Source organism: Podarcis bocagei (assembly GCF_964188305.1).
Source record: "Podarcis bocagei genome assembly, chromosome: 1".
In the NCBI taxonomy this organism is placed as follows: domain Eukaryota; kingdom Metazoa; phylum Chordata; class Lepidosauria; order Squamata; family Lacertidae; genus Podarcis; species Podarcis bocagei.
This window is the reverse complement of record NC_138125.1, coordinates 85324332-85338854: the sequence shown is the minus strand read 5'-3', so window position 1 is coordinate 85338854 and position 14523 is coordinate 85324332. Positions and strand designations below refer to the sequence as shown.

Here is a 14523-nt window from a genome sequence, read left to right as displayed (position 1 = left end):
GAAGTTCTCGGGGAGGGAGTTGGGTTGAAAGGGTATGGAGCTCTCTTGAGGCTGAAAGATGGGTAGGCCATTTGGTTTGTTGATGTCTGGATAAATTGATCATTTTTATTTTTGTCATCATGATTTCAATTTAATAGTCGCTTGCTATGTAAGGAGTCTCTAAGTTACTTGAGAGCATAAAGTATAATATAAAATCAGAAAAAAGCAATACAAGCTATACAATAACCCATAGCACAGACCCAATAAAGCAGCAGCAAAACCCTTCAGCAGCGGAGTATGGCTTCAACAATAACTTGGGGTGGGGGGGGGTAATGTGGCTCCCCTCTCAGAAAAATATTCCCTGGTATAGTTTGTGCATGACTATGCATCACTTTCTGTAAGAGAGATTACTATATACCTGATTACTAGTAAGGGAATGCATATGCTGACTGACTCCATGTAATAACATTGTTTGTGAAGTGATAAGAATGTTCTAGAACTGTGGTTCCCAAAATGGGGCACCCGCCCCACAGGGGGGCAATTTGATTTTTAAGGGGGGCAATTCGAGAATGAGTTATTAACAGTGAATGGCCTTTTAGGCTTCCTCCACGTGAATATGAGTTCACTTTTTGAATAATAATAATTATATGTCACGGTGGGAGGTCAGGATTTTAGAGATGCTTAGGTGGGACATGGCCAAAAACAGGTTGGGAACCACTGTTCTAGAATGACCCATTCAGCATGGTCGGCCTGCCCATGAGGCTGGTTGAAGTAGCTGCCTCAGGTGGTGGAAGTTGAAAAGACAGTGCCCCCATGGGTGCCCCCGGCCGTGCCGCCAGTGGAGAAGTAGCAATAGCAGCAGCAGCAGCATCGCTTCTCTACCAGTGGCTGTCCTTCAGCTTCCCAGGTATGGGTGACACGTTCCCGTTTCATCTCAGGAGGCAAAACAGGACGCACTGCCCCTGCCATTCAGTCATACGAATCACCCCTTGATGTTGCAGCCATCAAGTGATAAATGTGCAGGCATGAACCAGATATACATACTTAATATTTTAATGGTGCAAATGAGCCATTTGTGTTTGCACATAAATAGTAAATGGAAAAGGATCAGGGCCTACGGTGTCTGTATTTTAAAAGAACAAACATGGCTGCACAATTTCAGGTGCTCAGTTGTGAGTATTTCTTGCCCTGGGGAATCACACCTGAGTGCAAACCTTGTTTAAAGTACTTCTAAATGCCTTCTTGGAAAATAAGTGTCTTAATGATTTCATGCTTGCTCACTTGCCACGGCAAACGGTGCCATAAAGGAAGATTGTTGGTAGCAATACAGTACAGATGAAGGTATGAAGAGCCTTTCTTGTGGCTCCAAGGCAGCAAGTAACTGGCATCAGCAGAACTGTAGATAAAAGTTTATTGGAGTCTTGAGTCGGAATATTCTATGGATATGTGTTCAGATTTCATTGTACCTTCAGCATCAAATCTGAGACAGGTCAGTGAGCACAAGCAATTTGTGTTCTAAATATATACACACTGTACTTCTCAGGACCGCAGATAACCCTTCTATGCTGTTCCCCCCCAACCCCATTGGAACTGTAACAGAGTTCTAACGTTGCTCTCATGTTCCCCAACTGAGCAGGAAATTCCCAAAACATGCTCAGGCCCATTAGGAATACAAAGAATGCAGAAGAAGAGTTCCATGAACAGAAAACATTGTGGGTAAGAACATGAGCTGTTCCCACTCCCCACCCCTCAAAGATGATAGGAGCAACTGCTCCGAATTCTGGAGCCACCAACTTCGTCCCAGTTGTTTCTGATTTTTGCTGCATGTTGCAGTGAAACTGATGGATGGGGTGGAATCCAAGAGTAAGGCTTAGTCAAGGATATGGCGTCCTGAGGTCCCTGCCAGCTTTTGCAAGTGGACTGAACCCGGGCAGCTGAATGTGGACCTCTGCCGGGGAGTTGGGGGCAACAGGATAGGATTGTCAATTCGTTTGACTTGGTCACCGCAAACTGAGTTTTCATGGGACGTAATAAAAGAGCGTTCATGTTCATTTATTTGATTTTAAAATCTTTAAACTGCCCTTTGTCCAGACAAATCCCTGGGTAGTGTAGAATAAGAATAATACACTGTTGTGTGCCACCCCAATATCCAATTGGTGTGAGATTTCGGGGGTTCCAGGCGCTTACCCAAGGTTTGTGCTTCCTTTGGAATAAGGGACAGTGGAGACTGTGGTGTTGTTATGATATATGGCTTATTTACACATATATACAACCTGAGCCTACGATGGAGGTTTTCACAGCATTAACACTCCAAGAGGGCCTTGTTTATCCCATAGCCACAGCCTTGCATTCACACACAAATCAAGCATCACTCTGACTTTCTGGCTTCCCAGCATGCAGCATTTTTCCAGCTTCTAGCTCAGACCCTGCAATTCTTCACTCTCACCTTTGTCTTTCTAACTACCAGCAAGTTTGCATCTGGCACAGATCCACTTCCTTTGTTCTCTTAATGTCTCCATCACCTAGGCTATCACCTCACCAGGAAGCTAGCCTGACTCTTCGAGGAATTTTAATCCCTGCTTATATTACACTTGCTGGACTCAGGGGATAGAAGAGTTTCAGCATACAGCCTACTCCCCGCCCTCCCACCACCGGCCAACTCATAACAATACAGTAGAATCAAAACAGAATTCATCATAATAAAGATGCACACACCCATTCCTGTTACACCCCACTCGACTCCCTGCAAATACCACATAGTCTTTTTAAAAAAATAAATTTTATTTTCCATTTTTCCCCCAATAGTATTTTGACATAAATACAATCCAATTTCAACAAATATATGTAAATACCACAGTCTGAAACTGGCATCAAATAAATTGTGAAGTCAAGCTTTTGGGGGGGTGGGGGGGGGTTGCCATGTCAAATGGGTCCTGTGCTGTTTATGGCCTTAAAAGTATGCACCAGGACCCATCCGTATTTCTTAATGACTTTTTATGGTCTCCTGAATGGGCAGTTTGCCAGCAGGGCTGGAATATGGGACGGTTCTCAGCAGTTGTGTACATGAGAAACAGCACTGGCAATTTAAATAGGCAACAAAAACAGACTGGCAGGATGGGGAGAAAGTCAGACTCTTGTGGTTGGCTGGAGTTAGCTGGAACTGGAACTGGGGTGTTCAGCAGCTGCTACCTACGTGTGGGATGTCTGTTTGCCTCCAGTCTGCTTGCCTATTTGAAGGGGGAGGGGGACAAATATTGCAAAGAAAACCAGAACTCAGTTGCTTTTGTACACAGAGAGAACTCATCCCGGCAGCACAGCACCTGAAGCTCTTTACCACTCGGGGAAACAGAAATGTGTAATCTCCTAGCACACACCTTCCTCCATTAGGGGTGGGGATCAACTGTCTCCCTCCCCCCTTTGCTTGTCAGCAAACTTTTTCAGCAGGGGGCCGGTCCACTGTCCCTCAGACCTTGGGGGGGGGGCAGACTATATTTTTGGAGGGAAATGAACAAATTCCTATGCCCCACAAATAATCCAGAGATGCATTTTAAATAAAAGCACACATTCTACTCATGTAAAAACACGCTGATTCCCGGACCATACACGGGCTGGACTTAGAAGGCGATTGGGCTGGATCCAGCCCCCGGGTCTTAGTTTGCTTGCCCATGTGCTAGACTGAGCAGTTTGCATTCCTTCATCCTTAAGCATTTTTAGAAAATTATCTGAAGGCATTTCCTGTTCTGCATGGCAGGTCATGGGTCAGGAATGTTGGGTGGCTGTGAAGGGGCCGCCCATCTCCTGGGCCCAGTGCTCCTGATGCTGAAGGAGCTGCGGCCAACATTTCAACTCCCCGCCCAGTTTCTATCGGGGAATTGGGGGGGATTTAAATGGCGCTCCCAGCCACAGGCAGTGCTTGCCAGCTAGAGCACTGTGTCATGTTACACCCCCAGCATCTGTCACCAAGGTAAAGATGGGGGGGGGTTTAAGGTGAAATACACCAGCATGTAAGTTGTTGTATTTGAGCATCATTAATGGATTATAGTATGCTTTGCTGTTTGTCTTATGGTTCAGTTTTCCTGCACCCCGCCCCCCACAAAAATGGGTAACACATATATTTGATACATTAAGTTAATTTTTTAAAAAAAATAAAAAAAAAGACGGCACCTGAACAGGGTAGAAAATCATTCTGGCTTGCTGCTGTGCCTTTTAACAGCATCTTAATCAGCAGAGATCAGCAAATGAAACCTTTTATGTCCTGGAGATAAGCATAATAATCTGCTAATGTCTTTACAGCTACAGTGGTACCTTGGTTCTCAAACTTAATCTGTTCCAAGAGTCCATTCGACTCCCCAAACTGTTTGAAAACCAAGGCGCAGCTTCCAATTGGCTGCAGGAGCTTCCTGCACTCGAGCGGAAGTCGCACTGGACGTTTGGCTTCCGAAAAGCGTTTGCGAATTGGAACACTTACTTATGGGTTTTCAGCGTTCAGGAGCCAATTTGCTTGACAACTAAACCATTTGAGAACCAAGGTACCACTGTATTCATAAAGGTACCACTGTATTAAAATAAAGGACGGAGATGGTGTACACAACATCACTTTTTGGCTGTGGAAACATCCACTGCGCTCCCACTGGTGTTCAGAAAACAGTGTCACACAGCATTAGCCGCAATCCATATCTTTCCTGCACCCTATCTCCCCCCCCCTAAATAGTGTGTTTTGATGTGTTTCCTCCCAAACCAAATTCGATCCAATATTGATTCAACAAAAAGGACAACCTTGCTGCTTTTTAAGCTGGTAACATGTACACAGTTCTTTTCTCATTTTGGATCGAAGCTGGTTTGGGTAAAATACATCAAAACTCAAGATTTCGTAAGGAACAGCAGGACTGATACAAGATAAATATGGATTGTAGCTAATGTGTGTATCCTGCTTTTCAAACCAGCAGTGGGAGTGCACTCTAAACGGAGTAAAGGGAATGTGCGGGTCAGTGAAGGCTCAGACATGGAGGGGACACCTCCAAACTCCAGCATCAGCCAGAGCCGAGCAGCTTTTCAGAGAGCTGCAAGGGGGAGGAAGAATCGGCAAAAAATGCTTTCCCCCTTCCTTCAGCAGAAACACCCCAACAGTGGAACTGTGCTCATAGCACAAGTTCTAAGCCACATGTTTCAATTTTGCTTGCCGAAAACTGCAACAGGGGAGAGGAACTGCCATAAAATGTTTTGGAAACTCTGAGTAACCTTTTTTCATTGGCAGACGTGGGAAAGTTGTGGTGCAGAAGAGAACTTTCCTTCTTAACTTATTGGAAAATTCAGAGTAATTCCAAGCACAGAAACCAGCTCTGTTTTTGTTTTCCTGCCCAGTCCCGAGGCAGATGCTTGAAAAAGGGAAACTCATTTTCTCCTAAGAGTTGCGGCTTCTTATTTCCAGACTTGACATTCCAGAACATAAGGGCTGCTCTGTGCTGTTTGTTTCAAGGTGGGACCTTGTTTCAGGATCACTTTACGTGGAAATTTAGTTACTTCATTTTATGAACCAGGGATTCCAGGTAAGCTGTGCGGGAGAGGGGGAGATTTGAACTTGCGTCTCCCCAGTTTCATGCCAATACTCTAACCACTACACCACATTGCCTCTCTTACTTTTGTTTGTCCATCTATGTATGCATTGTGAGGAGCCAGGGTCAAGCTCAATTCCTATTGCCTGTGTGAAAAATGCAGCTGCAAGCATTTAGTTTTTTTAATCGTGTGAACACCTTTAGGTATTTAGGCGCCCCTAGGTGTGGAACATTTTACAAGTGTGCCATGCAAATCCTTAGATTATATTGAAATTACACAGCTTTAAAAAAGTTATTCTTTATTGAAAAATTAAAAGGATTTTTGTACCCAGTATAAAGTTACAAGTGAAAACAATAACAATTGTTAAAATACACCTGTGAAAAAAAGATTGTACTTATCCTAAATTTAACCTAATACTGTGTTTGTACAGATGATTTCTAAATATTGTTAATTTTGTCCTTGGCAAGTCTAGATTTGTACTTGTTTGTCTATTCCCAGTAACAAGGGTTGGTGGACTGGCTGGCTGGACTCCCTCGCCCACTTGCTTACTCCAAGGCCACTTCAGCTCCTGGCAACCAGTACCCCCTGGCCAGCCCCAGAGGCACCATTCGCCTGGGGAGCTTGTGGCCAGGGCTGGTGCAATAAACAGCTGTGCAAGCCTTTGGGAGGCAGAGATGCAAAAGGGCATCAGAGGAGGGAGGGAAGAAAAGTCAGAACAGTGCCATGGCACACTGGTTGAAAACCACTGGTGTACAGGATGCAGGTCCTCTGCACAAGTTCCCTTTCAAATGTTAAATGCAAAAGTGACTGTGCATATGGCTGAGTAGCTGCAGAAGAACAGCCAGAGAAAAGGGAGGGGTTAATGTTAATAATAATAATAATAATAATAATAATAATAATAATAATTTATTATTTATATCCCGCCCATCTGGCTGAGCTTCCCCAGCCACTCTGGGTGGATTCCAATCAAGTGTTAAAAACAATACAGCATTAAAGCTTAACCCTTTCTGATGAAAAAAATCCTCCCCAGCAACTTTTCTCCCTGGGAAGGAAGGGTACCCCCCAAACCTTTTCCTCCCCAGTGGTGGAAAAGCTTGAGTGAGTGCTCAAGGGAGGGAGAGGGAGGGTTTTTTTACAAAGAAAAAGAAAAGTGTTGTTGTTTTTTAAAAATATATTCACAATTGCATCTCCTTTCCAATTCGTTGCCTCAGGGTCTTATTTTTAAAATTCTAATCCATTGCAAAAATAGTCACAGGTCTGTTATGGTGAATTTTTGCAAACTTATTGAGAGTTGGTTGCAGCTGACTAACATTGGTCGATGTGGACAGGCAGGCTCATAAAAAAATGTTTGCTTGTCCCGGTCTCTTAGTCTGTGCTTTGATCCTTGCCTGGGTGTTCTCTGATTCTTTCCCACCCATTGCTTCACTTGGCATACTCTTCTTCAACTTGTCGTTTGGGTTTAATTTTGCATTTTATTTTCTTTGTCTGTGACCGCGGTAACTCATTTGTTCACCATTCTTCTGTCTTTGTGCCCTTCCTTGCGACAACGTGAACTTTTCCCTCCTTTCCCTCCCTGCTCCCACCTGCTCCTAGGGAACATCGGTCTTTGTGATCATCACCAAACTCATTGTGACGAAGAACCAGTTCCAAGGCGTCTGCCCTGATGTAAGCAGGTCAGGCAAGAGAGGGTGAAGGGAGGTGGCCTGGGGCTGTGGTTTCTTCTGCCATGTCTTCCGTGCTCTAGACAAAAAGGGGCTTACCCTTTGGTGCTTCCCTCCTTAGCTATTCCTTTGAGAAGACTATCCTGGTGGCAGAGGAAGCTTTGCAGCAGAAGCTGTCAGTGTGGTGGGGCAGAGCTGCATGACGCCATGTAGCTTGCTTGAAGCGGATGTGCTGGGGCACAGTGGCAGCAACGTGGGCACAGCCAATCCGGTGTTCTTGCTGGTGGCAGCTCTGACGTTCCGCACTGGCCTGTTCATTTTGGAGTATAAAAAGCTGCCTTCACCGTCTAGCTCAGAACTGCTCACACTAATTGGCTACATTGGTGGCAGAGAAAGGGGCGGGGTGGAGTTCCTGGATTTTATTAATGGGCTCCTTCCCTCCAAAAAAGAAATTTAAGGACTGATTGTGAATGAGACAGGGATCGGGAGCTAAGATATTCTTAGCTCCCTCAGGAGTCTGAGCATCTCAGAACAGGGGGACAAGGTAACTGGGAACTAATATTGGAAGCATTAGAGGTTTCTTCTCTCTGCCCATCTCTTCTCTTTCCTGTTTCATAAATAGCCGGGGTACAAGTGCAAGGGGGACAAAGACTGCAAGAAGCCCGTCCCCACCGCCACAGGAGCAGGTAAGCAACAGACAACAGACAAGGAAGGAGCGATGTACAAATGAAAGGCTTGTCTTTACCTTTCATTGTCACTGTGAAATGTAATGGCTTTGGCTCATCGTTGGCAGAATGATCTATACACCATTGACCTACTTTTTTTCATACTGAATGGTCTGAGGGCACATGAATGATGCTGTGACAGTAGGGGGGGGGAGCCAAGCAGGGGCTGGTTGGTACTTGGATTGCTCTGTACAGAATTTTATTTTTAGAACAATTTCTGGGATGACGGGAAGGATAAATAGTTGGAATGTGTGGAACTTATTTTTCCCACCATACGTTCTTGAGTTGTGTTGAAACAAGGCTGGTGGACAGGCATCCAGCACAGGAAAAACTGTGGTTTAAAAAGAATAATGTGGCTTTAGAGATTATTTTGATGAAGACTGTCCACAGGCTCCAGCTGAATCAGCTCCCAAACCAAATCAGGCCAATTCAGGTTGACCTGGGGTTCAGCCAGGTTGAGGCAGTCATGGATTGCCCCACAGTGGACTGGATGTGCTTGATTAAAAGGCAGGTGGTTGCTGAGGAGAGTGTGGAGACTGCAATGGGCCCCTTATAATGAGCTGGAGAGTTCCATCCAGTTTTGCTATTTGAGGTGAACTACAAATTCTCAAGTAATCTTTGAATGAAGACATGGCTTCCTGACATGCTGAGCTTTGTTTTTTTTTACCATGACATTTTCCTGATGGAGTGTTTCCTTCTGCAGGGATCCTGACGGGCCGATGTGTTAATTACAATTCCACTTTCCAGACCTGTCAGATCCAGGGTTGGTGCCCAGCAGAGGTGGACAATGTAAACGTGTAAGTGCTTGGACCATGATTATTTCAAAGAGAAGGAACATTGACCCCACTGTGAACCTTCAATCAGAGCTGGCGCCCTAGTCAACTGACTAGTCAAATAATGCCCAAGAGACCCGCCAACTCTTGCCTGTAGTCAAATATTTCTTGAGGCCAAAAATGTCCTTGCGTGGGTGGTGGCTTAGCTTTTCCATTCGTTTTAATCTGACATGGAAGGACAGGATGGTTCTTTGACAGTTATCCCAGTACTGATCCAGTGCCTTCTTAAGACTTCCAGCTTCAGGTAACGTGAGCATCATAACCAGGCCCCAACTGGTGGATGCATGAAATGTCTTAGTGCCTCACAGACAAGTATAGGCTTGTTCCTGATTTAAAATGAGAAAATCCCCCATATACGGCAATTTAAAAAAAATAAATCTTGCACAGAAACCTGAAACCTCAACATGAACTATATTGCCACTATCAGAGATCATGGAATCATAGAATTGTAGGGGTGGAAGGGAGCTTCATGGGTCATCTAGTCCAACCCCCTGCAATGCGGGGAAACTCAGCTCAGGCATCCGTGACAGATGACCACCCAATCTCTCTTTAAAAACCTCCAAGGAAGGGGTTATTTCATCTTATTTCACCTGATTATTTCATTTGATTAAAAGGTGGTGATGTGGTCATATCCTTCACCACATCTGAGTCAGCAATCTTCTTCAGGAGGTCAGGACATGCCCCACCGAAAGCACAGACAGCCCTTGTCCTCCAACAGAGGGAAATGGCTAGCAGGGCTTAGGAGGAATAGCCAGGAGACATTTGCCACTTGAGGCAGTCCCCTCACTTTGCCTAATGGCTGGGCCAGCCCTGCAGTACTCCGCCCTGTTCCAAATAATCACTTTCCTTTACTTTTCTCCCTGCAGACCTGTCATGCTAGAAGCAGAAAACTTCACCCTCTTCATTAAGAACAGCATCCGTTTCCCCCTGTTCAATTTTGAAAAGTGAGTAAATGGGCTCGCGCCTATAAACCTGAGTGGGGATGGCATTCAGGAATGTGGCTCCCGATACACTTGGTCTGAAAGCTGCCCTCTGGAAATTTCCCTTGGCCAGAGGTTTTCCTCATCCCGCTGGAATTGTGTTGCAGGAGGGCTCCGTGCAAAGGGTGGGAAGTGGTGGCACAGACTGACAGTGGCTGGGCTGCAACAGGCCTCCTGGGCCATCAAACCAGTCTGCAGCATAGGGCAGGGACAGGGAACTGTGCGGCTCTCCCCCCACCCCCACCAATACTCTTGGACTCCAGCTCCCATCAGCCCCAGTCAGCATGCCCAGTAGTCAGAAATGATGGGAACTGTATCCCAACAACACCAGTTCCCTATCTGCAGCATAGGCATAGCCACTGGATGGCATTTGATTGAGTATGTCATCTCTGATGCAGATTCCCAAATCTGGTGGCCACCAGGTGATGGGAATTGTAGTCTGGAACACCTGGAGGGCATGGCTAATGTGCAGTGTAGTGGGTGCAGGTTGCATGTCAGCAAAGCAGGCTCTTCCACACCAATATTATTCTTTCCTCTCTAGAGATTCAGGTTTGGGGGGGGGTTTTTGCGAACAGTAAGAATGTGAATTGTGCCAGCAAGCATCTGTGGAGAGAGAGAGAGAGAGAGAGAGAGAGAGAGAGAGAGAGAGAGAGACCCCTATAATGACCTCTCTCCCTCATAATGTCTCCAAGCAAGTTATTTTTATTTATTTTATTTCATAAAATTTATATATTTAGCATTTATTGATTGTAAGGTGAAACCTCAAAGCAGTCCATATTGACTCTGCATTCCCCTTGGCCACTGGGAAGAGTCAGGGCTCGCTGTTTCATTGTCAAGCAAGTTGTGCCGCAGAAGTAGACTGGGAAGGTTCAGAGAGCAGCTCACACATCCAGCTAGCAAACGTTGCAGTTCTTCTGGCCAGTCTCCTTCACCCTGTGATGGCTGTGGCTCTAGTGTCACCTCCAATTACTTCTAGGTGAAGGGAGCAGTAGGGCAGGCTCCTCAGACCGAGTTGCATTGCACCACCAAGCCCAGACTTTTCTTGCCACTGACTTTCCTCACTCTCTTCATTTGGGGCTCAGCAGTTCTCGTCTCAGTCTGACTTGCTTTGCCTCCTTCCCAGGGGAAACCTCCTACCCAACCTCACAGCTGAAGATATCAAGAGATGCCGCTTCAACCCGGTGGAGCAACCATTCTGCCCCATCCTGCGCCTTGGGGATATAGTGAAATTTGCTGGGCAAGACTTTGCCCAATTGGCTGACACAGTGAGTATTACTGCTGCCAATACAAAACACTAGGATGGGTGCTCTGTGGCTGCTGTGGGGTAATGGCCAGGATTGCAGTTTTGAGCATTGGAAGCCTAGTTTCTGACCTGAATCTTCCCCTCAGCTACAATGCTTTCTCAGTGGCCTTGCAAACTCACTGATACACAGTCTGTCCTACCTTGCAAGGTTGCTGAAATTCTAAAGTACAGCTCTGATCTCCTTAGAGATCAGAGCAGGGATATAAATGTACATCACAACCATTGAAATAAATGGTGCAACAGTGGTACCAGGATGAAAGCATTTGCAAACAGAGATAGCAGGGACCACAGGCATGGGGTTAGGGTGGATAACTTTATGGTGATGTTCATAAGATTACACCCCTGTACTTTGGAGATGCCACTCCGCAGCCCCTCCAAATACAGCTCTGAAATCCTGGAGAGCTGCTGCCACTCAGTGTGGACAATATTGAACTTGATGGACCACTTTCTGAAAGCTTGGGTGCAACTCAGCTTACAGAAAGAGGGAGTTAGAACAGATAGTGTAGGAATCTGGAGGTTGCTTACTCTAGCTCTGTACCTTTGATCTCTACGCTGACTTCTGTATCTTTTGGTATTAAGACTGATATCCTTAAGCTGCATCCTCTCTAACTTTCGCCTCCCTCTCCCTCTCCTCTTTTGGACCTTGAGATGAGAGGTCAACAAAAGAAGCAAGCATATTATTTCTCCAGCCTAGTTAGCTTAAAACTAGAACCTCTACCCTACCCAAGTTATGTGCTTCCCATAATAAAATCATTTGCTACTTTTCCTCAACAAGGGTCTGTGTGTGACCATAACAGGCAAACCTTCACACTTACAGTTACAAGCTGTCTCAATTCCATTACTGATGGTCTCTGTCTCTGTGTAAAGCAGATTCCTATCATCCTAATGGATCCAGAATAGCTATCACTCATTCACAATCCATTGGTAGCCAGGATTAGAACCCCTCACACCATGTGTAAGCATGAATTAAAAAGATGGTGGTGGGGGGAACCCATCCTTGTACTATACAGTGGTACCTTGGTTTTCGAACTTAATACGTTCCGGAAGACCATTCGAATTCTGAAACGTTCGAAAACCAAAAACTCAATACGGAAGCCTTAATACAGTAAACACAATATGGAAAACTCAGTACGGAAGCCGCGTGGCATGTTCGACTTCCAAGGGGCATTCAAAAACCGAAATGTTTGTCAACAAAGACATTCGGAAACCGATGTACCACTGTATTTTAGTGACCCTAATTTGCACAATAAAATAATTAAAGACCACAAAAGCATAATTTAATTAGTATGACGTGATCTTGGGCCGCATGCCTTTAGAACTGGCTCTGTGTCTGTGAAGTTCCTTGTTCCTGCTTAGTGGCCAGAAACTCCCTGCTCGCTTGTAGGGAGATTTTGCCTGAGGGTGTGTTTTTCCGCACAGGGTGGGATAATAGGGATCAAGATCGGATGGGTGTGTGACCTGGACCATTCTTGGGATCGCTGCGTCCCCAGCTATTCATTCAACCGGCTTGATGGTGTCTCTGAAAAGAACAAAGTCTCTAATGGATACAATTTCAGGTAAGTGCGGAGCTTTTCAGTCCTCAATCAAAACCAATACTCGGAATCCCTTCCCCTGTTGCAATGACTTTGTAATTTAAGATTCCTCCCCACATTCTCACCCTTGCTGTGGCTTGTGTACATGCTGTCCTGTGCACTTTCGCGCCCACCCACACATCTTCCACCTGCTTTCCCCCTGTGCAGATACACCAGAGGCAGCCCTCATTATATATGACTTTTCAGCTGCAGAACTCGTCTCGCACATAAGACACATCTGCTCTGTACATAAATGCAGGTGTCCTTACTCTGCCAGCCACACACAGAGAACAAAGGGGAAGAATGGCAGTTCAGTAGCAGAGGGCACAATTTGCATGCAGAAGATGCCTGGTTCAATGCTTGCTATTTCTAGGTGAATTATCAGATAGGTGAAAGAAAGAAAAATCTGTTTGAGAGTTTGAAGTGCTTCTGTCAGTCAGAATAGACCAACAGTCATCAATATTTTGAGACCTGGGACCCACCTTTAACCCAGTCTTGCATTTGACACCCATTTCTTATCCTTTTTACCACATATTTTGTATGATAGTTGTGCCACTGTTGCAGCCCATCTCAGATCAGGCTGTGAGATAGCAGTGTTTCCTGACACACCCACAGCAGACCAATGGAGTAGAAGGTATTGAGCTAGTGAATTATTAGTATAGCTCATTTTGAAACAGCTTCCTGTGTATTTTGGGGTCCCAGCACCTTTAACTGTTTCATTTATTTCTCATGGTGTGATAGGAAGTTTTGTAACTATGTACTGGTGTGTTGAGGCACTCAGGGTTCTATCCAACGAAGTTTCCCATTTCCCCAAAGACTTTTGCTTGTGCAACAGAACTTCTCCTCCCTCTCCCTGTACACCCACCCATTCTGTCCCCTTAACCTTCTAGAGCACGTGGGAAGTGGAGAGGGAAGGGAAGTCCTAGTGTGAACAGGATGGCTCTGTTGGACACAACCCACAGTATGCAAGTAACAGCCTTAGTGCCTTCTAGCTGCTAGCTGGCAAGCCTTCTATTGCAGGTTCACAGCCTTCCGACTCTCCTCTTCTACTGTTACAACCATCCAATGGCACCTCACTGTTATGTTTACCTTGCATGGATGTGTATGTACATGCAATTATGTGTTTGCTGTCAGCCTAAACAGACCCATGGACCTGCGTGTGTCCCTTTCCCTCGCCCACAGATATGCCAAATACTACAAGCAAGAGAACGGCACAGAGTTCCGCACCCTCATGAAAGCCTTTGGCATTCGCTTTGATGTTCTGGTATACGGGAATGTGAGTGGAACAGGGCAACTGCGCGAACAGAAAGCAATGGCTAGGCAGAGGCCTGATGGGATATGGTGGGAGAGAGTTAAATCTTAACTAATGCCCAGGGAGTTAAAAGCCCAGGTCCTTATGCATTTACAAAGGCAATATGTCTTGCAAGGGGTACTTTTAGCACAATCCTATACATGTCTATCCTGATGAGCCTCATAAAATTCAAGGGAACGTACTTCCAGGTGTCCAATTGTAAGATTTCAGCTACAGTATTTTAATGAAAGGAATCAGGTTGATCCAGACTGAAGCTGCAGTCCTGACCATGTCTATTCAGAAGTAAACACTATTGAATTCAGTGGGATTTACTAACAGTTCGAAAGCACATCAAAGTGCAAGCAGATAAATAGGTACTGCTCCTGCGGAAAGGTAAACGGTGTTTCCGTGTGCTGCTCTGGTTTCACCAGAAGTGGCTTAGGCATGCTGGCCACATGACCTGGAAGCTGTATGCTGGCTCTCTCGGCCAATAAAGCGAGATGAGCTCCGCAACCCCAGAGTCGTCCTGGACCTAATGGTAAGGGGTCCCTTTACCTTAAGTGGACTTAGGATCACAGCCCAAGTTAGTTGAAATCAGAAGAGCAGCTTTGGGGCGGGGGGGCGTTT

At 45.6% G+C, this 14523-nt stretch overlaps 1 protein-coding gene across 7 annotated transcripts in view; it reads left to right on the top strand.

The window, feature by feature from the left end:
• Nucleotides 1-14523, top strand: part of P2RX3 (purinergic receptor P2X 3) — a 29534-nt gene that overhangs the window by 12865 nt on the left and 2146 nt on the right. For 3 of the 7 annotated variants that reach the window (XM_081169166.1, XM_081169169.1, XM_081169167.1), the window contains exons 3-9: nt 7126-7197; nt 7816-7879; nt 8622-8715; nt 9618-9695; nt 10855-10996; nt 12454-12590; nt 13788-13881. In XM_081169166.1, the coding sequence (XP_081025292.1) occupies nt 7126-7197; nt 7816-7879; nt 8622-8715; nt 9618-9695; nt 10855-10996; nt 12454-12590; nt 13788-13881 (681 nt within the window). Of the gene's footprint in view, nt 1-691; nt 1469-4616; nt 5526-7125; nt 7198-7815; nt 7880-8621; nt 8716-9617; nt 9696-10854; nt 10997-12453; nt 12591-13787; nt 13882-14523 lie in introns of those variants that run through there. The other 4 variants (XM_081169172.1, XM_081169171.1, XM_081169168.1 and 1 more) reach the window with 4 other exon arrangements.